Source organism: Heterodontus francisci, chromosome 36 (assembly GCF_036365525.1).
Source record: "Heterodontus francisci isolate sHetFra1 chromosome 36, sHetFra1.hap1, whole genome shotgun sequence".
Lineage (NCBI taxonomy): Eukaryota > Metazoa > Chordata > Chondrichthyes > Heterodontiformes > Heterodontidae > Heterodontus > Heterodontus francisci.
Window position 1 is genome coordinate 50,833,811 of NC_090406.1, and position 25,561 is coordinate 50,859,371.

General features: G+C 44.3%; 1 protein-coding gene across 5 annotated transcripts in view; it reads left to right on the forward strand.

Annotated features, from left to right (window-relative positions):
- LOC137351813 (DNA-binding protein RFX2-like) overlaps positions 1-25,561 on the forward strand; it is a 149,316-nt gene that overhangs the window by 95,104 nt on the left and 28,651 nt on the right. For 4 of the 5 annotated variants that reach the window (XM_068016671.1, XM_068016668.1, XM_068016672.1 and 1 more), the window contains 8 exons: positions 8,962-9,036; positions 11,683-11,870; positions 12,461-12,580; positions 13,337-13,461; positions 14,060-14,178; positions 16,770-16,882; positions 17,753-17,904; positions 20,965-21,062. In XM_068016671.1, the coding sequence (XP_067872772.1) occupies positions 8,962-9,036; positions 11,683-11,870; positions 12,461-12,580; positions 13,337-13,461; positions 14,060-14,178; positions 16,770-16,882; positions 17,753-17,904; positions 20,965-21,062 (990 nt within the window). The remainder of the gene's footprint in view (positions 1-8,961; positions 9,037-11,682; positions 11,871-12,460; positions 12,581-13,336; positions 13,462-14,059; positions 14,179-16,769; positions 16,883-17,752; positions 17,905-20,964; positions 21,063-25,561) is intronic. The other variant, XM_068016669.1, reaches the window with a different exon arrangement.

The following is a 25,561-nucleotide window of genomic DNA, read 5'->3' on the forward strand; positions in this document are numbered from 1 at the left end:
GGTGGTCACCCATTCCCCTCCTGCCTGTGCGGTCTGAGAGTGAACACCTCTCTATACGTGCTATTCACGATACTCTCCGCCTCGTGGATGCTCCACAGTGTCCCCAGCTGCTGCTCCAGCTCCGAATGCTGGGCTTCCAGGAGCTGCAGCTCGAGACACTTCCTGCACACGTGCCGGTCCCGGGTGCTGGAATTGTTCCCGGCTTCCGACATGGAGCACGAGGAGCCCACCACGGCTTTGAGCTCTCCTGCCATGACTTAACCCTTTAAATTAAATTAAACCTTCGGATGATCTTAATGTCCAATAATATCAGTTACTCTAGGGCCCTTCTTCCCTGGTGCTCGTTAGTACAGAACTCCCTAAAAAAAAAACTACTTGCTATATTTGAAATTAACTTTTAAACCTTTCTTACCTGAGATACTTACCCAGCTATTTAGAGCTGTTCCCTAACAGCAGTGACACCAACCAATCACCTTGCAGCTCTCCTGTGACATCACTTTTTTTTTCAAAACTCCGGCACGCTGCCGCTGCACTTTTAAACTGTGCCGGTCTCACTCAGTCTCCACCTGGAGATTGGAAATGAACCAACCTACATACTCTTATGAAAAGTGTTGAAGTAACTAAGTTGAAGAAACTTAGGAACCTTCGTAAACTCAACACTTCAGCCATAGTCAACACAGTAGAACGTTTTAATGAATCAGTTTAGTTTGGTATACTCCAGAAAGCCAGTTCGTGAAGGATAGAACTGGAGCCAATTTTTACACCTTCTAAGCATTTAGTTATGGAATTACACATTACAAGCATGCACCTCCTAACCCCAAAACCACATTTCCATTATGTGTTTATTTATAGGGCACAGTTGAATCCCCAGTTACAGTGCACCACTTGCATGCAATTAAATGCGATTAATATACAATTAACATAGTTCTCTGGTCAGATCATGCCTTCAGTCTTGTGTTCAGTTCTGGTCAGTGAGAAACAAAGGAGACTTTCAGGTGTTGGAGGCAGTGTGGAGAAGAGCCATGAGGCTGATCCCCAGGGTATGAAAACTGAGGAAAGACTGGAGCTTAAAAATTAAGCATCTGAGAGGTAACTTCAAAGCGCCCGCGGGAGATGGCTCGGAGAGCATCTGCAGCGCACTGTCGGCAATGCTGCATGCCTTTATTTAAACCACTGCAAAAAAAAAACCCTTAGCAAATGTAATCACCTCTAAGTCTGCCAAATGATGCTTCACCTCCCGAAGGACGTGGATGAGCTTTCCGGACGTCGATGGTGGGCACTGAGGAAATGGCTTATTACCTGCACCAGATTCCACCCCCCCCCCTCCCCCCCCCCTTTACCCCCCTTCCACCCCCCCCCACCCCCGTCCCCTTCCCTGCTCCACCCTCTCAGCTCACCCCCTCACAACCCCGTCCCAGCCCGCCCCCCCTCGCACCATCTTCACCCCGCACCCCCTTCCCCTGCACCCCCCCCCCACCCCCTCCCTCTACCCCTCCCCCTTGCATCCCCTCCTCCCAACGGCACCATCCTACACCTGTGTAGGGGCCCCAACAACCCCACTGCCTTGTGGGCGTCTCGGGAGAGACCAAGGCAAAGGGAGTAAACCCTAACAGAAAATCCGGAGCGGAACCCCGTAGGCGGTCATGTGTCACCTTTGGCATGTTTCCGGCAGTTCCTGCAGCCATACTGGTGCCAAACGTCGTGTCCTGCACTCCTTTGGACCCCACCAGAAAGGCCGAGAGGGGGGTTTTGACGACTGGGCAACTCTCAACCTCCATAAATTTGCCCAGGCATGCGCCATGGAGAGGTCACTCCATAGTTGCCTCACAGCGACTAAAACAACACGGAAGGCAGCAGTTACGGGTTATAAGTCCAGATAAATTGGCGTAGAAACTGGGCGCCACGGGTTGCCTTTGTCGGTGGGAGAGGTCATTGCACCTCACTGGACAGCTACCGCCCGCCTCAAACCGGGCAGCCCCCGGTCAATAAGGTTCTGTCCCGCCACAGTCTGCCTGCTTCAATGGGTGCTTGGAGCTCAGGGTCATTGCCCGAAAGGTGGACTGATACACCGCATCAAACAACATGAAAAAAGGAAAGAAGGTACCAGCCCTTCGCTTTGCGAGCTGGAACGTCAGAACTATGTGTCCTGGCCTGTCGGAAGACCTTACACAAATCAACGATTCTCGGAAGACCGCCATCATTAACAACGAGCTCAGTAGATTCAATGTGGACATTGCAGCACTTCAGGAGACTCGCCTCCCCGCGAGTGGCTCTCTAGCAGAGCAAGACTACACATTCTTCTGGCAGGGCAGGGATCCTGAAGAACCAAGACAGCATGGAGTGGGCTTCGCCATCAGAAACTCCTTGCTCAGCATGATAGAGCCTCCCTCAAATGGCTCGGAACGCATACTGTCCATCCGACTGCTCACCACCTCTGGTCCAGTACACCTACTCAGCATCTATGCTCCAACACTCTGCTCCGCACCTGAAGCTAAAGACCAGTTCTATGAACAACTCCATAACATCATTAGCAGCATCCCCAACACCGAACACCTATTCCTGCTGGGGGACTTTAATGCCAGGGTTGGGGCCGACCATGACTCATGGCCCTCCTGCCTTGGGCGCTATGGCGTTGGAAGGATGAATGAGAACGGGCAGAGACTGCTTGAGTTGTGTACCTATCATAACCTCTGCATCACCAACTCGTTCTTTCACACTAAACCCTGTCACCAGGTTTCATGGAGGCACCCAAGATCACGTCGTTGGCACCAGCTAGACCTCATTGTCACAAGGCGAGCCGCCTTAAACAGTGTTCAAATCACACGCAGCTTCCACAGTGCGGACTGCGACACCGACCACTCCCTGGTGTGCAGCAAGGTTAGACTCAGACCAAAGAAGTTGCATCATTCCAAGCAGAAGGGCCACCCGCGCATCAACACGAGCAGAATTTCTCACCCACAGCTGTTACAAAAATTTCTAAATTCACTTGTAACAGCCCTTCAAAACACTCCCACAGGGGATGCTGAGACCAAGTGGGCCCACATCAGAGACGCCATCTATGAGTCAGCTTTGACCACCTACGGCAAAAGTGCGAAGAGAAATGCAGACTGGTTTCAATCTCATAATGAAGAGCTGGAACCTGTCATAGCCGCTAAGCGCATTGCACTTTTGAACTACAAGAAAGCCCCCAGCGATTTAACATCCGCAGCACTTAAAGCAGCCAGAAGTACTGCACAAAGAACAGCTAGGCGTTGCGCAAACGACTACTGGCAACACCTATGCAGTCATATTCAGCTGGCCTCAGACACCGGAAACATCAGAGGAATGTATGATGGCATGAAGAGAGCTCTTGGGCCAACCATCAAGAAGATCACCCCCCTCAAATCTAAATCGGGGGACATAATCACTGACCAACGCAAACAGATGGACCGCTGGGTTGAGCACTACCTAGAACTGTACTCCAGGGAGAATGCTGTCACTGAGACTGCCCTCAATGCAGCCCAGCCTCTACCAGTCATGGATGAGCTGGACGAACAGCCAACCAAATCGGAACTCAGTGATGCCATTGATTCTCTAGCCAGCGGAAAAGCCCCTGGGAAGGACAGCATTACCCCTGAAATAATCAAGAGTGCCAAGCCTGCTATACTCTCAGCACTACATGAACTGCTATGCCTGTGCTGGGACGAGGGAGCAGTACCCCAGGACATGCGCGATGCCAACATCATCACCCTCTATAAAAACAAAGGTGACCGCGGTGACTGCAACAACTACCGTGGAATCTCCCTGCTCAGCATAGTGGGGAAAGTCTTTGCTCGAGTCGCTCTGAACAGGCTCCAGAAGCTGGCCGAGCGCGTCTACCCTGAGGCACAGTGTGGCTTTCGTGCAGAGAGATCGACTATTGACATGCTGTTCTCCCTTCGTCAGATACAGGAGAAATGCCGTGAACAACAGATGCCCCTCTACATTGCTTTCATTGATCTCACCAAAGCCTTTGACCTCGTCAGCAGACGTGGTCTCTTCAGACTACTAAAAAAGATCGGATGTCCACCAAAGCTACTAAGTATCATCACCTCATTCCATGACAATATGAAAGGCACAATTCAACATGGTGGCTCCTCATCAGAGCCCTTTCCTATCCTGAGTGGTGTGAAACAGGGCTGTGTTCTCGCACCCACACTTTTTGGGATTTTCTTCTCCCTGCTGCTTTCACATGCGTTCAAATCCTCTGAAGAAGGAATTTTCCTCCACACAAGATCAGGGGGCAGGTTGTTCAACCTTGCCCGTCTAAGAGCGAAGTCCAAAGTACGGAAAGTCCTCATCAGAGAACTCCTCTTTGCTGACGATGCTGCTTTAACATCTCACACTGAAGAATGCCTGCAGAGTCTCATCGACAGGTTTGCGTCTGCCTGCAATGAATTTGGCCTAACCATCAGCCTCAAGAAAACGAACATCATGGGGCAGGATGTCAGAAATGCTCCATCCATCAATATTGGCGACCACGCTCTGGAAGTGGTTCAAGAGTTCACCTACCTAGGCTCAACTATCACCAGTAACCTGTCTCTAGATGCAGAAATCAACAAGCGCATGGGTAAGGCTTCCACTGCTATGTCCAGACTGGCCAAGAGAGTGTGGGAAAATGGCGCACTGACACGGAACACAAAAGTCCGAGTGTATCAGGCCTGTGTCCTCAGTACCTTGCTCTACGGCAGCGAGGCCTGGACAACGTATGCCAGCCAAGAGCGACGTCTCAATTCATTCCATCTTCGCTGCCTTCGGAGAATACTTGGCATCAGGTGGCAGGACTATATCTCCAACACAGAAGTCCTTGAAGCGGCCAACACCCCCAGCTTATACACACTACTGAGTCAGCGGCGCTTGAGATGGCTTGGCCATGTGAGCCGCATGGAAGATGGCAGGATCCCCAAAGACACATTGTACAGCGAGCTCGCCACTGGTATCAGACCCACCGGCCGTCCATGTCTCCGTTATAAAGACGTCTGCAAACGCGACATGAAATCGTGTGACATTGATCACAAGTCGTGGGAGTCAGTTGCCAGCATTCGCCAGAGCTGGCGGGCAGCCATAAAGACAGGGCTAAATTGTGGCGAGTCGAAGAGACTTAGTAGTTGGCAGGAAAAAAGACAGAGGCGCAAGGGGAGAGCCAACTGTGCAACAGCCCCAACAAACAAATTTCTCTGCAGCACCTGTGGAAGAGCCTGTCACTCCAGAATTGGCCTTTATAGCCACTCCAGGCGCTGCTTCACAAACCACTGACCACCTCCAGGCGCGTATCCATTGTCTCTCGAGATAAGGAGGCCCAAAAGAAGAAAAGAAGAGAGGTATATGAGAGTTTAAGGGAATGGAAAACTCAAATCCTGAAAACTTACTATCAGTAAATTAAGTTGGACAGTTGTAGTAAAAGATAAATTTAGGATTGATAAGATATGAAAAAGAGTAGGCATAAATGGGGTGCTTTCAGTTTGGCAACCTGTCACTAGTGGAGTGCCGCAAGGATCAGTGCTGGGGCCTCAACTATTTACAATCTATATATGACAGTTTACCCTGTCTCTCAGAATTGATTCCAATAATTTGCCCACTACTTAGGTTAGACTGACTGGCCTGTAATTATTTGGTTTATCCCTCGCTCCCTTTTTAAACAAAGGTACAATGTTAGCAGACCTCCACTTCTCCAGCACCACACCTGTATCCAGTGAGGATTGGAAAATGATGGTCAGACCTTTCGCAATTTCCTCCCTGGCTTCTTTTAACAGCCTAGGGTACATTTCATCCGGCTCTGGTGATTTATCCCCTTTCAAGGATGCTAATCCCTTTAGTACTCCCCTCAAGGGCAATTAGGCATGGGCAATAAATGCTGGCCTAGCCAGCGATGCCCACATCCCAAGAATGAATTTTTTTAAAAAGCTTCCCCTCTCCCTATGTTTATCACGTCCAATACTTCACACTCCTCCTCCTTAACTACAATGTCTGCATTGTCCCCATCTTTTGTGAAGACAGATGCAAAGTCCTCTGGTTAATCCCTAATTTTGTGTCATCTGCGAAGTTTGATATTTTAGCTCCTATACCCGTGTCCCTCTTTCTTAAGGTAAATATGGAAAGAGGAATAGTTTCAGTGCTAACCCAGGGGACATCACCTTTTGCATCCTTCTAATCTGCAAGCCACTTTTCCATCCATGCTGCCTTTAATATTGTGTGCCTTAATTTTATCAATATGCTTTCTATACACCACTTTCAGAAAGCTTTTGAAAACCCCTATATATGACATTCACTGCATTTCCTCTATCAGTTTTCTTTCCCAAATGGACTCTTACTAAATTTGTCAGAAGTGACTTGCCCTTTAGAATTTGTGCTGGCTGTTCTTAATTAGCTCAGGTCACTCTCTCAGTGAGAAATTTTCTTCCATATTATGGACCCTTGCTTCCCCACTGTTACATCTCTATATGGCCCGACCTTTGAAGTGGTTTTGTGTTTAGGAAATCCTTTGGTCGCTGGCAGTCTCCATTTCCCCCTTAGTCTTTCTTGGTTTCCCTTCTGCTTTCTGTACTTCATTTAATTTTCTTTTGTGTGACTTTGGTGTTTATTCGCTTCTTTTTAAATCTCGTTTGTCCAGTGTTTGCGACTCCTCCACTATTTCTTGTGGGAATGGATCTAAGCTGAGTCCTTCCACCTTCTGTTCGAAACTTTCCTATTATCTTATCTGATGACTGATCTGGGCTAGTGCCCCCATCTTTATCTTTGTTTGTTTCCAGTTAATTACCTTTTATCTTTTACCTTCAGTTTGATATTGAATCCAATGATATGGTTTGAGTTTCCTAGATATTGTCATGCTCTTCCATTAACTGGGACTCAGTCATGCACCTGGACTAAAAATACACTGTTCTAGGAAGCAGTTCAGGACACTGGAGAACTTTCTGTGCTACTGATACCTTGACACCAACTGCTTTAAAAGGGGGACAGAAAAGAATCAGGAAGCTCATATGGAGAAGCAAGAGTGACCATTGGACCAAGTGCCAGCTGGTACAGGAGCAGGTCAAATATTTCAAGGATGCTAATAGAAAAGTGGAAAATGCCACAGCAGCAAATCAACATGAGAAGGTCCTGGTGCTGTAACTGCAAGAGAGTCCTGAGGGAGTTTAACATGAAATAATTTAATATTCTGAATCACTTCTTTGAGGATTATTTTTAAAATAGGGAGGACACTGACAATATACATCGAAATGGACTGAAAACTAATATATTTCCTGGAACAGCTGGCATGCTCCAGCAACAGAGACAAAATAGGAGATTTGAAGAGCACTGATGGGCGTTTGAGGAAGCAAATGAACACTGGGACATTCTGACTGGAAACATGCTGCTGGAGTCCCCATATTTAAGAGGAGCTATATTTGACAACTAGAGGCCCATTAAGTTGACGTCAGTAATAAGTTGTCTAATATAAATAGCGGAGTAGCTATGAAAACAATCCAATAAATTACAGCCAATATGGCCCTTGCCTGACTAGCCTTATAGCTGACATGCTAGTTTGATGACGGGAAGCCAAATAAAGGCCTTTGATAGAGTAATATGCAGGAAACTCCTTTTACAAACAAAGTGAATAACACAGATGCACATTAGGAATTGGCCAACTGGAAGGAAGCAGAAGGTGATTGTAAAGGAAGCTAAGTCATAGAGGGGATGGATTGAGAGAGGTGCTGGGACACTCCTGTTCCATGTTACTGATGTATAATTAATCTCAATGAATGGCTGATAAATTCAGAGATGATAAGCTAGGGTGTGTAGCTTTCAAGGTGTTGCATAGAATGTACAGCACAGAAACAGGCCATTTGACCCTACCGGTCTATGGCCAAAACCATAGCAAAATAAAAAGGAGAGAGAGCTTGATAGGGCCTGGGATTTTAATGGTAAATTAAATTCAATATAGGCAACATAAGGTGTTGTATGTTTGAAAGTAAAAATAGGAGACATGCATTTCATGGGTGAAATAGAATTTGCTAAGGGAGAAATTGAAGGAGACCTTGAGGTGTTAACTAACTTCATCACTCACCATGTCAAAACACTTAAGAGATGACAATAGAGAAAGAAACCAAGATCCAAACACAAAAGCAAAATATTGTGGATGCTGGAAATCTGAAATAAAAACACAAAATGTTGGAAATACTCAACAGGTCTGGCAGCATCTGTGGAGAGAGAAACCAAGTTAATATTTCAGGTCAATGACCTTCAAAACTGAAAGAAACCAGGATGTGTTCCTTCAACATTTAAAGGTTATTGATCTTGTGGTAAAAGCTGCATAAAATTGGTCTAATCCTGTGTTATGCAGGTGTCAAAGTTGCCATTCACTGTATTTGCATTTCCTAGTGTTAGGTTGGCTCAGTTGGTCACAGTCTCTGTGAATCAAAAGATTGTAGGTTTAAGCTCCACATGAGGGTATGAGCACATGATGGAGGCTGACGCTGAGGGAAGTACTATCCTTTAACATCCACTTCAGTTGAAAGATCTTGTGCTGCTACCCCAATGTTGTACTTATGATCAAATCCTTTTTTAGACAGCAGCAAGTTGCAAGTCCAAAGTTGTGTTCCCTTCTGCGGCATCACAGCTTGGTTACAGAGCTGCATTTTCAGAAACCCATATCTGCTTCACATAAGTAGGAATGCTGCAGGAAACTGAAGATTACAGAACATGGGCAAATCTCAAGAAAAATAGGAACCTGTTTAATGTCCTGTTTAATTTTAATAAACCTTTATACAATGTCAATATTGTATTTTCGATTTTAATTTTGAAATTTGAAAGTGGTGCTAATTCTGAGCACTAGATGGTTCAACAAGCGTAATTGATACACCTTACTCTTGTCAAGCATTTGTCAGTCAAGATAACTAAATTAGCTGCTTTATGCGTTGTTAATCTCAGGCGGCTTAATCTGAGATGTGTGATTTGTTCCAATAGATTGAAATGGCAATCGAGAACCTACAGAAATCTGAAGGGATCACGGCCCATAAAAGTACTCTGTTGAACAGCCATGTGAGTCATCTGTATTTACTGAATCGCATCCAGTGAATCTTCAGAATTCTGAAGTTCTTAGCATTTTCTATATTGAAATGTCACGCTGAGAATGATTTGCAGTGAACAGCAGGGAAAAGTCTATAGACCAAATGGGTTACGTTATAATGGTTTTAGGTCTTAAATACTGCTCACTTACTCAGTTCATTTAGTGTGACTTTCCTGAAATGAAAACCCTGGTTTCCTTACTCACCCATAATTTATTAACCATCCATTGTTTAAAATGAAGAGTGGAGTGGCCTGTGTTTGTTGGTCACAAAAGCATTATCACTCTGCAACAGGGCAAGTGTTTCCCCATCAATGCTGAAGGCTCTACAAACGGCTTAAATTCCCTGGACTGGGTTGGTAATATTGGTCAGGGTTCTGGTGACTCCTGTTCGAAGTTGTGTTTGTGTAGGTAACAAACAAGGATTAAGTTGGACTGTGCTGCTATGCCCCTCGTTCCTATTGAGTACCCTGCAGACATCATTGTCTTGGATCAAGTGAAAAAAAATGCCCTAGCACTGAATCAACACCTTCGGAAAGGGGCCAAAATACTTGGAGGCATAGGAATGATAATTTAATGTATATAGTTTTGATCCCAGATAGAATACGTTAGGTTAATCTGCCTTAAACCCTTCAATAGGTTGTACCCCTTTTCTGAGTTCAACTCACGGCATTTGGGGACATCCTGGTACTGTTTGATGAAACAAAAAGCTCCTCACTTATGCAAGCCCTACAATTGAAAGGTTAGCACTGAGGAAGCCAGCTCCGCAAAGCACTGTTGGTTTATGTGATCAGACGACAGTCAGTGTTGAGCAGTGTTAATCCTGCCTCAGAGCATTGATGTGATTCCACTTGGAGCAACGCCTTCAGAATCTTCTGGTACTTGCCAAAGTTCTACATCGTTCAACTTGGATGCTTAATGCAGGTGGTTGCTCCTACAAGGCTACTTTGTCACCAGCAAGCTCTGTCTCCTTTCTGCAATGCCTACAAACCAAGCAGTTCAGGTTCTGAGGGTTTCCGCCCAGCGTGGAAGGCATGAACACCACTCCTGGTGAGCAGCAAATGGTTGTTCCTGATATACTGGCCCAGGTTCCCCCACTCGCTGTCAGCTCTGTCTGTGGAAGCCATGACTTGGCCGAATCATCTTGCAGTAAGCACTTAAGAATCGGATGGTCTCTCTGCAGCTTCAATTTCAGGGTGTTCTACAGAAACGTTGACTCTGAAAAGCACTGAGCCAGATTGCTCCGAATCTCCCACAGATCCTATCTTTGACCTTTTTGGGATTCTTCCTTCACAGCTGCCTAACCCCGGTAGAATGTTAGTGCTGGGTGTGGCACAAATAAGGATAGTGAATGACGGAGGTGGAGAGGCAACATGATAGAGGTTTACAAAGTTATGAGTGGCATGGACAGAGTGGATAGTCGGAAGCTTTTTTCCCAGGGTGGAAGAGTCAGTTACTAGGGGACATAGGTTTAAGGTGAGATAGGCAAAGTTTAGAGGGGATGTGCAAGGCAAGTTTTTTTTTTTTTTTTTACACAAAGGGTGGTGAATGCCTGGAACTTGCTGCCGGGGGAGGCGGTGGAAGCAGGTACGGTAGCGACGTTTAAGAGTCATCTTGACAAATACATGAATAGGATGGGAATAGAGGGATACGGTCCCCGGAAGTGCAGAAGGTTTTAGTTTAGACAGGCATCAAGATCGGTGCAGGCTTGGAGGGCCGAATGGCCTGTTCCTGTGCTGTACTGTTCTTTGTTCTTTGAAGGAGCTGCAAAATCTGTTCTTGATCTCAGTAATAGTAATGGGGTGGCATGTCACTACTCCCCTGTTGCATTCTCTGCTGTTCCATGGTCATGTTTGAAGTGTTGAGTCAACATGGGAGGCAATCTAGTCAGGACATTCTGCCTAATCATGAGTGCTGGCCAATGGGCTCCTGCAGCCGCCGAATGTTAGTGCTAGGTGTGGCACAAATAAGGATAGTGAAACACTGCACTGGGTTTACACTGTGTGTTGATAGGTCTGACCTAACACAAGCATGTTCAACTCCCCTGTCCTAATTGGCTGGTCTGTAGAAGTTGCGATCCATAGAAGAAAGCGTACCTGTCTTGCAGGGTCATCTTCATCCTTTAAGGAGCATCCTTCAAATACAGTTCACACCTACCCAGCCCTTCAGAACTGGGAAGGTCAACAGAGCAGACGCCTTAAAGGGAAACTCTCCCGATATCCAAATTTTTCCTGGCATGTCATAGACCAGGGGCAGGTTTACTCCAACAGTGTGTTGGATGCTTCTTAAAAGGTTGAAGACTCCAGGTAATCTTTATTTTCCAACACGAGCACAAGAGAACGTATCTGAGTGTAAAAGTGTGTACTTCAACAGGTCTCACCTGGTTTGGACTAGAAACAGCTTAGTGAAAGTGGCCATTAGGGATGATGCTTGTGAATACAGCTCCAGTCAAACTTGTTTTCATTGTTAATTAATTCGTTGCATAATCATCTGAATGATTCTGTACTTTGCCTTCTCCATATTATTTTAGTGAGCTGACAAGTAACCAGTGTGTGCTAAAGTTGCTTGAGTTTAACTGTGTACAGTATGGATGGGTGACACACTGTCTCTCTTCAACGCAGCTTCAGTGGCTCCTTGATAACTATGAGACTGCTGAAGGAGTCAGCCTCCCACGAAGCTCCCTGTACAACCATTACCTGCGGCACTGTCAAGAACAGAAGCTCGACCCTGTCAATGCAGCTTCTTTTGGCAAACTGATTCGTTCTGTGTTCATGGGGCTGAGGACCAGAAGACTGGGAACAAGGTCAGGGTAAAAAAAAAAAAACAATTGTTCATCCACATAAATGCATGTTAGAAATACAGTCTTGTATTAATTTGGCCTCCAGTGAACCTTTTCCCAAGGCAGCATTGTTGGGATCAGAATTAATTTGTTACACTAACCGATTCATACAGATATTTTTATTTCCCATTGAAGTCTTACAGTTTGAACATCAGCCTTGAAAGCTGAAATGATGCAGTGCTGTAGTACTTCACTGAACTTAAAAGATCTAAAGACACTAATTATTCCACTGTAGAACAAGTCCAGTTACGTGTCACACTGCAGAGTAATGTGTTGGCTGAAATTTTGGGCACAAGAATCAAATGGTTGTGTTTAATCGGGAATGTTATAGTACTCGTTTGTAGAGAACTTATTTAACTCTTTTCTACCTCCTTGATACAAACCCAGTATTTCTATTGCAATGACCTATTTGAAACGTATTTCCAAGATGAAAAATTATTCTTTTGGGGCATTGTTCACTTGTTTCAGAAATAATCAGAATTATTTTAGTTGCTGTCAGTGATAGTTACTGTTTATTCCTTCAGCTATCTTTAGGTTTATATCATTTTCTTGTGTTGTAGGGGAAATTCCAAGTATCACTATTATGGGATTCGTCTAAAGCCGGATTCACCTTTGAACCGTTTACAGGAGGATATGCAGTACATGGCAATGCGGCAGCAACCAGTACATCAGAAACAAAGGTATAATCCTCCCATCTCGCCACCCAACCCACACCCAGGGGCCACTGTCCCTCAGAACTCTGGCCCTCAGCTAAAGTACAATCCCAGCATCCCACCACCCAACCCACACCCAAGGATGACAGTGATACAGGACCCTGCCCGCCCCTGCAACCGAGGTACAATCCTAGTGTCCCCCTACTGACACAAATCACTCTACCCAGGGACCCCTGTCCTCTGTTGCAGTGACTGCATGCTAGCAGCTCCACTATTAACATCAACCAAGCTGTAGTTTCAGGACAAAGGGTGGGTCGTGAGTACAAGGTTCGAAGTCATTGCATAATCTGCTAATGGTACAAATGCAGCATGTAAAGAGGTTGACAGTTGTTGATTATAACTCTGAATAATATTGGTCAATACTGATTCACTGCGCATGTATTTTTGTACTTGAAATGGCATCCACCTAAATGGACTCTTTGCTGCGTGTCCATCATCTTTTGTAGATGGAAGGATGCCAACCAGGTGTCAACCTCTTGCAGTGATTCTGTTGTAAAGGAAAGGAATTAAATCAAACTTCTTTTCGACAGCCATGTCATAGAATCCAAATTGTATGAAAAACCGTCAAGCATTTGTACATTTTGTAAACAGCTTTTTTTAATGACTTAATAGTTCTAATTATTTTCTTTCTTGAACTAAAACAATGGGCCAAGTGAGATAAAATCACTACTTCTGATACTTCCATACAGTTTCCTTTTGTAAGTTTTGTGCTTTTGTCTTTAGGTTTAAACCAATGCAGAAGTTGGATGGTGTAGGAGACAATATGCCTGGAAATGGACAACATGCAGCTCCAACAACCCCGGAGCAATCTGTGGCTGCACAGAGCCAACACCACCAGCAGTTTCTGGGTGAGTCAATTAATTTCATACAGTTGGTTTCAGAAGGAATTAATCCACTCCAGGTTATCAACGGCCTCGTTTTAAATGTGTCCTCTTGAAATGAGTGTATAGGATTTCCAACGTCATGTAAAGCTGCTTTAGCTACAACACTGACAAAGTAGTCCACCATTATGAGGTGCTGCTCCAGTTCGTTCTTCCTTGTTAATGGCTTTCAACAGATGGTTTTCCAACTCTCTCTGCTCGCCTTTATTGATTAGCATACATTCGCATTGGGTTAATTTTTTTTTCAGATATACTCGCAAATTAAAAGCTGAACGGAAATGTGTTGCAAGGTTTGAAATGTGCTGGAGGGTCAATGATAGTCGGCACAGACACGATGGGCCAAGTGGCCTCTTTCTGTGCCTGAAACTTTCTATGATTCTATAGTCTGAACTAAAGAGCATCATGTGATCTTTTGTGTCTTTTTGCAGACCTGAGACACTGCTGATCTCTTTGGCTGAGTATGGCACCTGGCAGTGCCAGTGCAGGGATCATGAGCCTTTGTGATAATGCATATGTAAAACATATTATATTTCTAAATGCTCTTTAATTATCCTGCTCCCAACAGACATGTCTCGCGCATTGCCAGAGTTTATTGATGCAGATATTGGTGGCTGTCCTTTGCCAGAGGATATCACACTGAATGAAGTAAAGACATTACAGATTTTGTACAGGGAGCACTGTGAGGTGAGGTGTGCTGTGCTGAAATGGTTGGAGGAGAGATGGGTGCTTCAAATCAAGCCCCATATCACATTGCTGTTTCAGGACCATCGCAGAAGCTGATTGTTGTGTTATTGTACTGTGTAATGCCCTGCCTTGCTTTGGACGTGTTGGGGGTTCAGCTGAATTTTGTATTCATTCATACTTGTGTCGTGTCATGTCATATGGCAACTCCTTGACTCCTTTTCCTGACACACTTTAATGAATAAGTTTGTCTGTCTCTCAATGTTGTCTATTCTGAAACAAAACCTGTACTTTGAAGTTCAACGTTGGCCTATCCCATTTAAGAAGAGAAATTTTGCTCAATTGCTTTGTAATCATGAGGGAGGAAATTGGGATAACTTTAAATACTGCCAGCCTTTCTAATAGCTCTTTATCAATTTTTAGCCCATCGAATGTCTCAACTACTTCCTCTCACTACCACTTTGACAGTATCTTCCTTGGTAAAGGCAGATGCAAAGTACTCATTTAGTACCTCAGCCAAGCCTTCTGCCTCCGTGTGTGTGGATCCCTTTGTGGTCCCAAATTGGCTCCATCTCTCCTCTTAGCACGCTTTTACTATTTATATGCTTATAGAAGATTTTTGGTTCCCTTTTGTGTTAGCTGCGAGTCTCTTCTCGTACTCTCTTTGCCTCCCTTTATTCCGTTTTTCACTTCCCCTCCGTACTTTCTATATTCAACCTGGTTCTCATTTGTATTATCAACCTGAAATCTGTCATACTCATTTTGCTGCTTCAGCTTACTCTCTATCTCTTTCGTCATACAGGGAACTCTGGCTTTGTTTGCCCTGCCTTTCCCCTTGAGAATGTATTGCCACTATACCCAAATCATCTCTCCTCTAAAGGCAGCCCATTGTTCCATTACAGTTTTGCCTGCCAATCTTTGATTCCACTTTACCTGGGCCAGATCAGTTCTCACCCCACTGAAATTGCCCCTCTTCCAGTTTAGTATTTTTACTTTAGATTGTTCCTTGTCTTTTTCCATGGCCAACCTAAACTTTGTGATTAAAAACAAGAAATGCTGGAAATACTCAGCAGGTCTGGCAGCATCTGTGGAGAGAGAAGCAGAGTTACAGGTCAGTGACCCTTGATCAGAACCAAACTTTGTGATACTAAGATCACTCTTTACTAAAAGTTATCACCAACTAACCCCTTATCAACTTGACCCACCTCATTCCCCAGAAACAGATTCAGCAATGCCTCCTTCGTTAATACAAAAGCAAAATACTGCAGATGCTGGAAAACTGAAATAAAAACAAAAAATACTTGAAATACTCAGCAGGTCAGGCAGTATCTATGGAGAGAGAAACAGAGTTACGTTTCAGGTCAGTTCTGATGAAAGGTCATTGACCTGAAACATTAACTCTTTCTCTACCTCTCTGCAGATGCTGCCTGACCTGCTGAGTATTTTCAGTATTTTCTGTTCTTGTGCCTCCTTCCTCGTTGAGCTAGAAACATAATGATCTAGATTCCCCTGAACGCACTTCAGAAACTCTTCTTTTTCCTTTACGCTATTTCTATCCCAGCCTATATTAGCATAATTGAAGTCCCCTATTAACACTATTTCGTTTTTGCATCTCAATGTAATTTCCCTTCAAATTTGCTCCTCTGTCTATCCCGCTAGTTGGTGGCCTATAGAGTATACCCAGTAGCGTAATGGGACCTATTTTTACTTAAAGTAGTCATATTTTTGAAGAAACCGAGCAAATTGTTCAGTCTTTGCACTATGTGGTAGATGATGAACAATGCATGTAATATTTTCGACTATCTTCATGCATCTGGGAATTACATATTACAATTATGACCAGAATTGTGACAGACCATAGGAGGCACAGATGGGCAGATAGGTGGCAAATGCAGTTCAATGTAAACAAATGTGAAGTAATACATTTTGAAAGTAAGAATTAGAAAAGAAAATCCACCTGAAGTGGTCAGATGTTATTGCAAAGAGGTGAACACAGGTCATCAAAATTGGCACTGTAAGCAATTAAGGCCATTTAAAAAAGCAAATGGAGTCCTTGGCTTTATATCTAGAGGCAGAATATAAAACGTGGAGATAATGTTAAATTTGTGCAAGACCACAGGCTCAAGTTGCTGTCCCAGTTATAGATTTTCATTATCTAATTTATAATCAGACTGTTTGTTTATATTTGGTCTTTTCTGGTTTTCATTGATGGAATTTTTCCTGTCCACCATTTTGTATTTTGCCTCCATGTTCAACCCTAGCTTTTTAACTTATACAAAGTTAGAGAAATTCTTATTTCAGTTACAACTTAGGTGATTTTATGTGGTTTCTATATATATTATGATAGGGCAATGGACTGATCAGAATTAATTCATATTTACAATTGTAGTTATGTTAGGTGTAGCTAGTTAGTTTTATCATCAGTAAATATTACCTTTTATTTCTTTGCATTGTTAGCAACCTAAATAACTGCATTCTTAAGCAGCTGTTCCTGTTTTCAGAAAATGCATTTCAATAGTTTGCAGTCCATTTTCTGAATGTAGTTTTAATTACCTATCCTGCCCCACATAACAAATGAACTGTTTTCTTTACAGGCAATGTTGGATGTTGTAATAAATCTTCAGTTTCACTACATTGAAAAGCTTTGGCAAACCTTTTGGCATTCAACTCCCTCGCCAAGTGATGGTGCTTCTGTCACTTCAGTGAGGTAAGGATATTACAAAACCTTACGACAATCCATTGATTATTTGACCAACTGGAAGGACTGATCTTTCAAGCGTGAGTTCCTGATATAGAACCGCCCATCCAGAACTGTATATTGTCAAATCCTGGTGTGCTGCCTACAATTATCCATTAATTTTAATGGTTGAAAAATCATGGGATGCAGTATGCACTCTGGGCTGTACCTGGGCAGACAAGGTGGGAGCGGTGGTTGTGGTGGTATCTAGTTGTGTGTTGTGGGGAGAGTGTGCTGGGCCAGACCCTTGCTTGCTTTGGGAGGTGAGGGATTGTTCTCCTCTTGCACTGCTGTGTGTACAACCAGTGTTGAATTCTTTATAATTGATGTCCAGGAATGCTAAGGATATCACCCCTGTTTGTGTCCGGGTTGGAGTTGCTCACAGAGTCTAGTGGTGCTGTAAGGAACTGCTGCTTCTAATGAGAGAATGAGATGGCTGGGACACGGGTTGATTTGAAATTTTCATTTAAAATGTATATTCAGCTTATTGCCCTGACTATATATATTGGCACAGCAGAGAATCACAGTCCTGGCTGGAGGAGCAAAAGGTTTCACTGGTTAAGAAGGGAATCCTGGAAGGAATTTAGAGTCTTTACCTTTTGAGAAATATATTTTATTACTGCTCTTTATGGAGTGTTAATTTTAAATACCAGTTGTCGAATGCTCAGTGTTTGGTTTCAAACTTGGCTCTTGGTTGTTCTTAATGGGTAAAAGGTAGTATTTGTACATAGATGTTAAATGCCATATTTGCCACATGGACCTTCAGAGTGGAATAAATAGTTGAGTTTCTATTTGCTGTGTTGGTTGTGAAGTTGCTTTGCATTTCTCATTTTTATGTAGTGAGGCAGAGAGTGAGGCCGTTTTCCCCAAAGACAAGCTCATCAACCTCTGTAAGTTTGAACCCATCATTAAATGGATGCGGAACTGTGATCACGTACTATACCAGGCGCTGGTGGAAATTCTTATCCCAGATGTGCTGCGACCCGTCCCCAGTGAGTAGTTTGTGATTATTGCTTTTTGATATTGTACTTCTACATTCAAACCCTTTCCTCAAGTAGTTGACACATTGAGGTTTTTTCCCAAAAAAATTCTATGAATTTTGTCACTGGCAAAACTGACATTTATTACCCAACCCTAGTTTTCCTGAACTGAGTGGCTTGCTGGGCCACCTCAGAGGGCAGTTAAGTCACTACTTTGGTGTGGGACTGGAATCTTATGTAGGCCAGAGCGGGAATAGATGTTAAAGGTAATTAGTGAACCATTTGGATTTTTATGCCAAGCTGACAGCTTCATGGTCACTTACAGACACCAGCTTTTTATCTCTGTAATGATGGTGACTGACTGACCAGTTCCAATAAGGATCATTTCAGCTACTCTGGATGCAGATAATGGCCTTGGGGACGTGTGCAGTCCCATTATTCTCTAACTTTGACTGTGGGTTTCTGAGCATCGCTAACTTTTCCTTACTCCATAAGATCTTGAATTTTTGGAAAACTACCAATCCCAATTCCACTGGACTCTGTCAGCCCTTTGAGACCTCAATGTAACTGTCACTGTGCTACCTCTCTCTCATTGTACTTTACCTGCCTTCAATACATTGAAGAATGGAAGTTAACAAAACAAAGTTTGTGAAATTAAAAGGAGAATAAAGTGGACAGGGAAACAGAATAGAAAATGTTCTATTAAAATTGAAAGAGTTGAACGTTAAATTATAAAGAGAGGTTTTAATAAACTAAGGAATCTGTAGAATAAGAAAATGTAAGGCAAATGAAAATAAGCAAATAGTAAAGAAAAATAAACAAAAGCAAATTAAAATTTAAACAGCATTTTTTTTTTAAAGGGGGGGAATAAAAGACAGGCTAGTAAAGTAAAGATTAAAATTCTTCAGTTTGAGGCCCTGGTTCTAATTTTTTTGAGATGCTTACCAGCATCCTTTCTGTTTGTATCACGTGAATTTGGATATTTGTTTTGTCAGTTCATGGTCAGTTCACTGCCTGCAGCTGCTGTTTTAAACCAACCTTTTTAGAACCTAGAAACTGTTTGTGTTTTTAATCCAGTCTTAGAATGTGGGTGTCATTGGCAAAGTGGGCATTTTCTGCCCATCCCCAGTTGTCCTGAGAAGGGGGTGAAGCAACTGTGGGGGTCGCTAGGCCCATTCAGAGCACAATTAAGCATTAAACATATTGGTGTGGGACTGGAGTCATGTACAGGCCAGACGGAGAAGGACAGCAAGTTTCCTTCCCTTAAGGATGAGTGAATCAGTTGAGTTTTTATGATAGTCTGACAGTTCCATAGAATCATACAGCACAGCAGGAGGCTATTCAGCCCACCATGCCCTTTGCTCGCCCTTAAAAAGACCTATACGATTAGTCCCACTCCCCCACTCTTACCGCCATAGTCTGATAAATTTCTCCTTTCCTTGTATATATTCAAATCCAGATCAGAAAAATTGGCTGTTTCTTTTTAAAAGAACTCTCCTCTTCAGCACCTAATTCTTTTGTTAGTTGTGTTAAATCTGTGTCCTCTGGTTACCGACTGTCCTGCCAGGGGAAACAGTTTCTCCCTATCTACTCCATCAAAACCCCTCATAAATTTGAACATTTCTATTAAATCTCCCATTAACCTCTGCTGTTGGGCCAGCAACCCCTATTTCACCAGTCTCTCCACATAAGTGAAGTCCCTCAGGCCTGGTACCATGCCAGTAAATCTGTCCGGCACCCTCTTCAAGGTCTTGACATTTTGGTCCTGTCACTTCCATTGATTTACAGAATATTTTTTTAAAACTTAGTTCAAATTTTCACGGTGCCATGGTGAGATTTGAACTTGCGTTCTCTGAATTATTCCAGTACAACTGTACAAAAGTAAAATACTGCGGATGTTGGAAATCTGAAATCAAAACCAAAAATGCTGGAAATCTGAAATCAAAACAGAAAATACTGGAAATACTCAGCAGGGTTGTGACCCGAAATGTTAACTCTGTTTCTTTCTTCACAGATGCTGCCAGACCTGCTGAGTATTTCTAGCATTTTCTGTTTGTATTTCAGTAACATCTGTACTTTGACCTTGCAGAGATGTGTCCCCATGGATGAACACTTAACTGACTTGCAGTAATCTGCTACTGGATTTAATCAGTTTTGCACCATGCTACCAAAATCTGATCCAAGTAGTGGATATTACCACACAGGCCAGGAACTTTACAGATAAAGCTATTCACAACTTTATTTCACATGATTTCCTGTCCATGTAATTTTGCTTCCTGTGTGCAATTTTGAACTATATCAACATTTTATAATATCAAATCCTAACCCAACATTTTAAAATGGCAAAATTCCACGGCAACATCTTTTCAACACTCAAGGTGCACTGCAGCAACGCATCAAGGCTCCTTAGACAGCACCTTCCAAACCCATGACTTCTACCACCTAAAAGGACAAGGGCAGCTGATGCATGGGAACACCACCACCTCCAAGTCACTCATCATCCTGACTTGGAACTATATTGCCGTGGACGTAAAAGATCCCATGGCACTATTTTGAAGGTGGGCAGAACTCTCCTGCTCTATGTCCTGGTCACCATTTATCCCTCAATCAACATCTAAAAACAGGTGATCTCCTCTTTATCCCATTGCTGTTTGTGGGAGCTTGCTGTGTGTAGATTGGCTGTCCTGTTTCCTACATTACAACAGTGACTGCAATTAGAAAGTATTTCATTGGCCATGAAGCACTTTGTGACATCCTGAGGTTGTGAAAGGAATGATATAAATGCAACATTTTCTTCCTTTCCACATTCTCTTTATCTTCCTACACCTGCGCTCCTAGCACTCCGTGTCCTTCACTATTGCCTATGCCACATGCAAGCGCTGTGCCATGTTTCCAGACTCGGTCATTGCCTCTATAGAACTCACTGCTGGGAGGAGGGAACCTTGTTCCCATGTCCCTGCTCTCATACATCTCGACTGAGTGACGAGGGCGGGAGGGAGCGTGCTTGAGGTAGCACAGCATCTTCTCGCACAACCCCATCAGGCATGCCATTAATTTTTGGTACTACTTCAGGTGCCTTGACCCAAGCTATTCGGAATTTTGCCAAGAGTCTGGAGGCGTGGCTGATGAGTGCGATGAATGGCTTCCCTCAGCAGATGGTTCGGACCAAGGTAAGACTGGGTATGATAATCTTAATCTGACACTGCTGCCTTCAAACATTCTCAGCAAGTTCACCCTGTCAGATTTATTTTCATCAATGAAACCAAAAGCAATTCTTCAATTTCTCTTGGAAATATTAAAAACCAAATACATCTATGTATTTTACTTTCTAATTCTGCTTTTACTGTAATCAACTTGAATCCTTTTGCTGTGGGGAAATCAAGGTGAAGGGTCACGGTTATGGACAACACTGGCAATGATGGTAAAATAAAAGTGATGAGGTATATCAGGAAGGAATCGTTAGGTGATGCTGATTTAAGTTTTAGACTGAAAGAATAAAAATTGTTTAAAAAAAAAAAAAAGAAAATGGAAGAAAGGTCCTTGTGGGCTCTTTCAGTATTGACATTGTTATATGGGGTAGTTCAGAGCTTGGTATTCTTCAGTTATACTCTTCCTTAACTAAAAGAAATTGCTAGGACTGATTTTTCCAAGCAAATGGGAGGCAGGTAAGGAGGCATGATGTTTGGTAAAATAATAACGCAAGGTGTCAGAACAAGTCCGATGCCTTGACATCAGTTCTGGATTTTCTGTAGGGTAGCTGGCATGGCGAGAGGCACAGCCGCTTCGACGCTGCAGCAAGGTAATTAAGTCTGTTAATCGGGCAATTGATTCAAATGTTACAGGGAAAATGGAATTTTATGAGGAGTGCCCAGAGATCAAGGGGCTTCAGATCCTCACCAGTTATATGGACACGGTGAGGGGACGGAAAGTCAAGGCTGGCAGCAGATGGCTTGGTGGGTCTGGGAGAAGGAGGCCTCGGAACCTCCTATGCAGTGACCTGCCACAGGCCTCATTTGGTCAGGCTTCAGGACCTCCAGTGAGGAAGAGCATCAGAGTGGGAGGCAGCAGCAGTCAGAGAGCATGGCAGCAGCAACGTGTGGGACACCAGAATCCTCACCCTCTGGAGGAGGACACTGAAGAGGGCACAGAGGGGCACACCACCATCCTCCTGTTCACAGAAGGGCCTACCCATCAAAGAGGGTCTACTGCACCAGGCTTAATTACCTACAGATGTCAGATTAGCAGCCATGAAGACTTCGCCTGTCCAGGGAGGCCATCGCAGAGCTGTGTGCCATGATGGAGGATGAGCTCAGGCCCATGGGAAGTGGTGGGCACCCTATGCCAGTGGTGCTGAATGTCTACGTCTGAGGATCATTCCAGGGATCCTCCTGAGATATGTGTGGGGTCTCCCAGTCTCTCGCTCACCGATGCATCAAGATGGGCATCAGTGCCATGTTAGGAGGGCCAGCAGTTGGTCATCTTCAACACTGATCTGGACAGGCAGGCTGAGAGGGCTGTAGGGTTCGGGGCCATTGCTGGATTCCCCTTGGTACAGGGTGTCATCAACTGCATACATATGACCATCAAGACACACACAGGCAGCAGCCATTATGAACAGGAAGGGCTTCCATTCCATCAATATCCAACTGGTCTGCAACCACTGCAGAAGGATCCTTCAGTGTGTACTCAGTTCCTGGGAAGCAGCCATGATGCTTTCGTTCTTCACCAGTCCCAGGTGCCAGAGCTCTCTGATCCTCCGCACCCTTTCAAGGATGGCTGCTACGTGACCAGCGCTACCCATTGAAGATTTGGTTAATGTCACCTGTGAGGAGCCCAAGCACTGAAGCAGAGGCGAAGTACAACACATACCACGGGTCAACTAGGGCGACCATTGAACAGACCATAGAGCTTCTGAAGATGCAGTTCATGTGTCTGGGTGGATCTCGTACGCCCCTGACAGGGTCTCCCGTATTATCATGGTGTGCTGTGCTCACCAGGTTGTGACCCCATAACTTAATGTGCACGCATTCCCATGAAGGTGAGAGTATATGTGCTGGTGGAGGGTGCAGGGTTGGGGGGGTGGCCCTATCGGGAACAAAGAAGGTAATATATGCTCAGAGGTGCAGGGCAAGGCTAATATACTTAATGAGTACTTTGAATCAGTGTTTTCCAAGGAAGTAGAATCTAACCAAATATTGGTATAAGCGGAGAAAGTAGAGGCAAGGGATAGGATAAAAATTCAGATGGGGGAGGTATTAAAAGGGGTCGCTATGCTTGGGGTAGGTAAGTTTCCTGGTCCAGATGGTTGGATCCCAGGTTGCTAAAGGAAGTGGAGATGGAGTTAGCGGAAGGGCTTGCCGTAATGCTCCAGTCTTCCCTGGATACAGGGGAGGCACCGGAGGATTGTTCCTTGGCAATTATCACACCCTTATTCAAGAAAGGGTGTAAGGACAGTCATAGCAACAACAGGCCAGTTAGTTTAACAGGTTTTGGAAACAATCAGTGGAAAGAAAATCAACAAGTACTTGGAGAGGTTCGAGTTAATTAGGCCAGCACGGATTTATAAAAGGCAGATCATGCTTGACTAATCTAATTTAATTTTTGATGACTAAACAAAGAAGGTTGATGAAGGGAATGCAGCAGATGTTGTTTATATGGATTTTAAGAAAGCATCTGATAAGGTACCGCTTAGAAGGCTGGTTAACAAAATTGTGGTTCACGGTATAGGCGGGTCAGTGTCCAGTTGTATAACAAATTGGCTTAAGGACAGAAAACAGTGAGTCGTAGTAAATGGTTGTTTTTCAAACTAGAGGATGGTAGACAGTGATCCCAAGAGTTAGTGCTGGGACCACTGATCTATTTGCTCTATATAAATGACTTGGATCTTGGAATACAGAGTCATATCTCAATGAAACCAAACTTGGAGGTGCAGCAAACAGTCAAGATGATGTCAACCGTCCGCAACGTGACATAGATAGGCTAGCAGAATGGGCAGAGAGGTGGCAGATGGAATTTAAGTGTGAGGTGATACGTTTTGGCAGAAGGAATAGACAGAGGCAATATATACTTAATGGCACAGTTCTAAAGAGTGTGCAGGAACTGAGGGACCTGGGGATGCATGTGCATTGATCTTTGAAGGTGGCAGGACATATTGAGAGAGTGGTTAGTGAAGCATATGGGATCTTGGGCTTCATAAATAGAGGCATTGAGTACAAAAGCAGGGAAGCTGTGCTGAACCTTTTATAAAGCTCTGGTTAGGCCCCAGCTGGAGTAATGCGTCCAGTTCTGGTCGCCGTACTTTAGGAAGGATGTGAGGGTCCTTGAGAGGGTGCAGAGGAGAATTACCAGAATGGTTCCAGGGATGCAGTATTTTAGTTACAAGGTTAGGTTGGAAAAGCTGAGTTTGTTCTTGGAACAAAAGTGATTGGGAGGAGATTTAATAAAAGTGTACAAGATTATGACAAGCTTAGACAAGTTAGATAAGGAAAAACTGTTCTCATTTACTAATGGTACAAGGCTGAGGTGCAGGGCAAGGCTAATATACTTAATGAGTACTTTGAGAGTGTGGGAATATACTTAATGAGTACCAAGAGAGTGTGGGAAAATGGCGCACTGACACGGAACACAAAAGTCCGAGTGTATCAGGCCTGTGTCCTCAGTACCTTGCTCTACGGCAGCGAGGCCTGGACAACGTATGCCAGCCAAGAGCGACGTCTCAATTCATTCCATCTTCGCTGCCTTCGGAGAATACTTGGCATCAGGTGGCAGGACTATATCTCCAACACAGAAGTCCTTGAAGCGGCCAACACCCCCAGCTTATACACACTACTGAGTCAGCGGCGCTTGAGATGGCTTGGCCATGTGAGCCGCATGGAAGATGGCAGGATCCCCAAAGACACATTGTACAGCGAGCTCGCCACTGGTATCAGACCCACCGGCCGTCCATGTCTCCGCTATAAAGACGTCTGCAAACGCGACATGAAATCGTGTGACATTGATCACAAGTCGTGGGAGTCAGTTGCCAGCATTCGCCAGAGCTGGCGGGCAGCCATAAAGACAGGGCTAAATTGTGGCGAGTCGAAGAGACTTAGTAGTTGGCAGGAAAAAAGACAGAGGCGCAAGGGGAGAGCCAACTGTGCAACAGCCCCGACAAACAAATTTCTCTGCAGCACCTGTGGAAGAGCCTGTCACTCTAGAATTGGCCTTTATAGCCACTCCAGGCGCTGCTTCACAAACCACTGACCGCCTCCAGGCGTGTATCCATTGTCTCTCGAGATAAGGAGACCCAAAAGAAAAGAAAGAAGGCTGAGGGGACATAGATTGAAGGTTTTGGGAAAGAGATGCAGGGGGAATATGAGGAAGAACATTTTTTACGCAGCTGGTGGTAATGACTTAGTCTCTGCTTCCACCAACCTCGTGGGCAGCGAGTACCATCAGTGACTTATAAAGGCAATTGGATGGCCACTTGAAAGAAATGAGCTTGCATGGCTATGGGGATCGAGCAGGGGAGAGGGACTGACTGGAGAGCTGGCATGGACTAGATGGGCTGAATGGCCTCCTCCTGTGGCTTAAATGACTGATCCATTGACCATCACAAGGCTCACAGCTTGACCTTTCTTAGGAATCAAAGAAGGCAGACCTTACCTAGAAATTAAAGTTGTACAGTCTT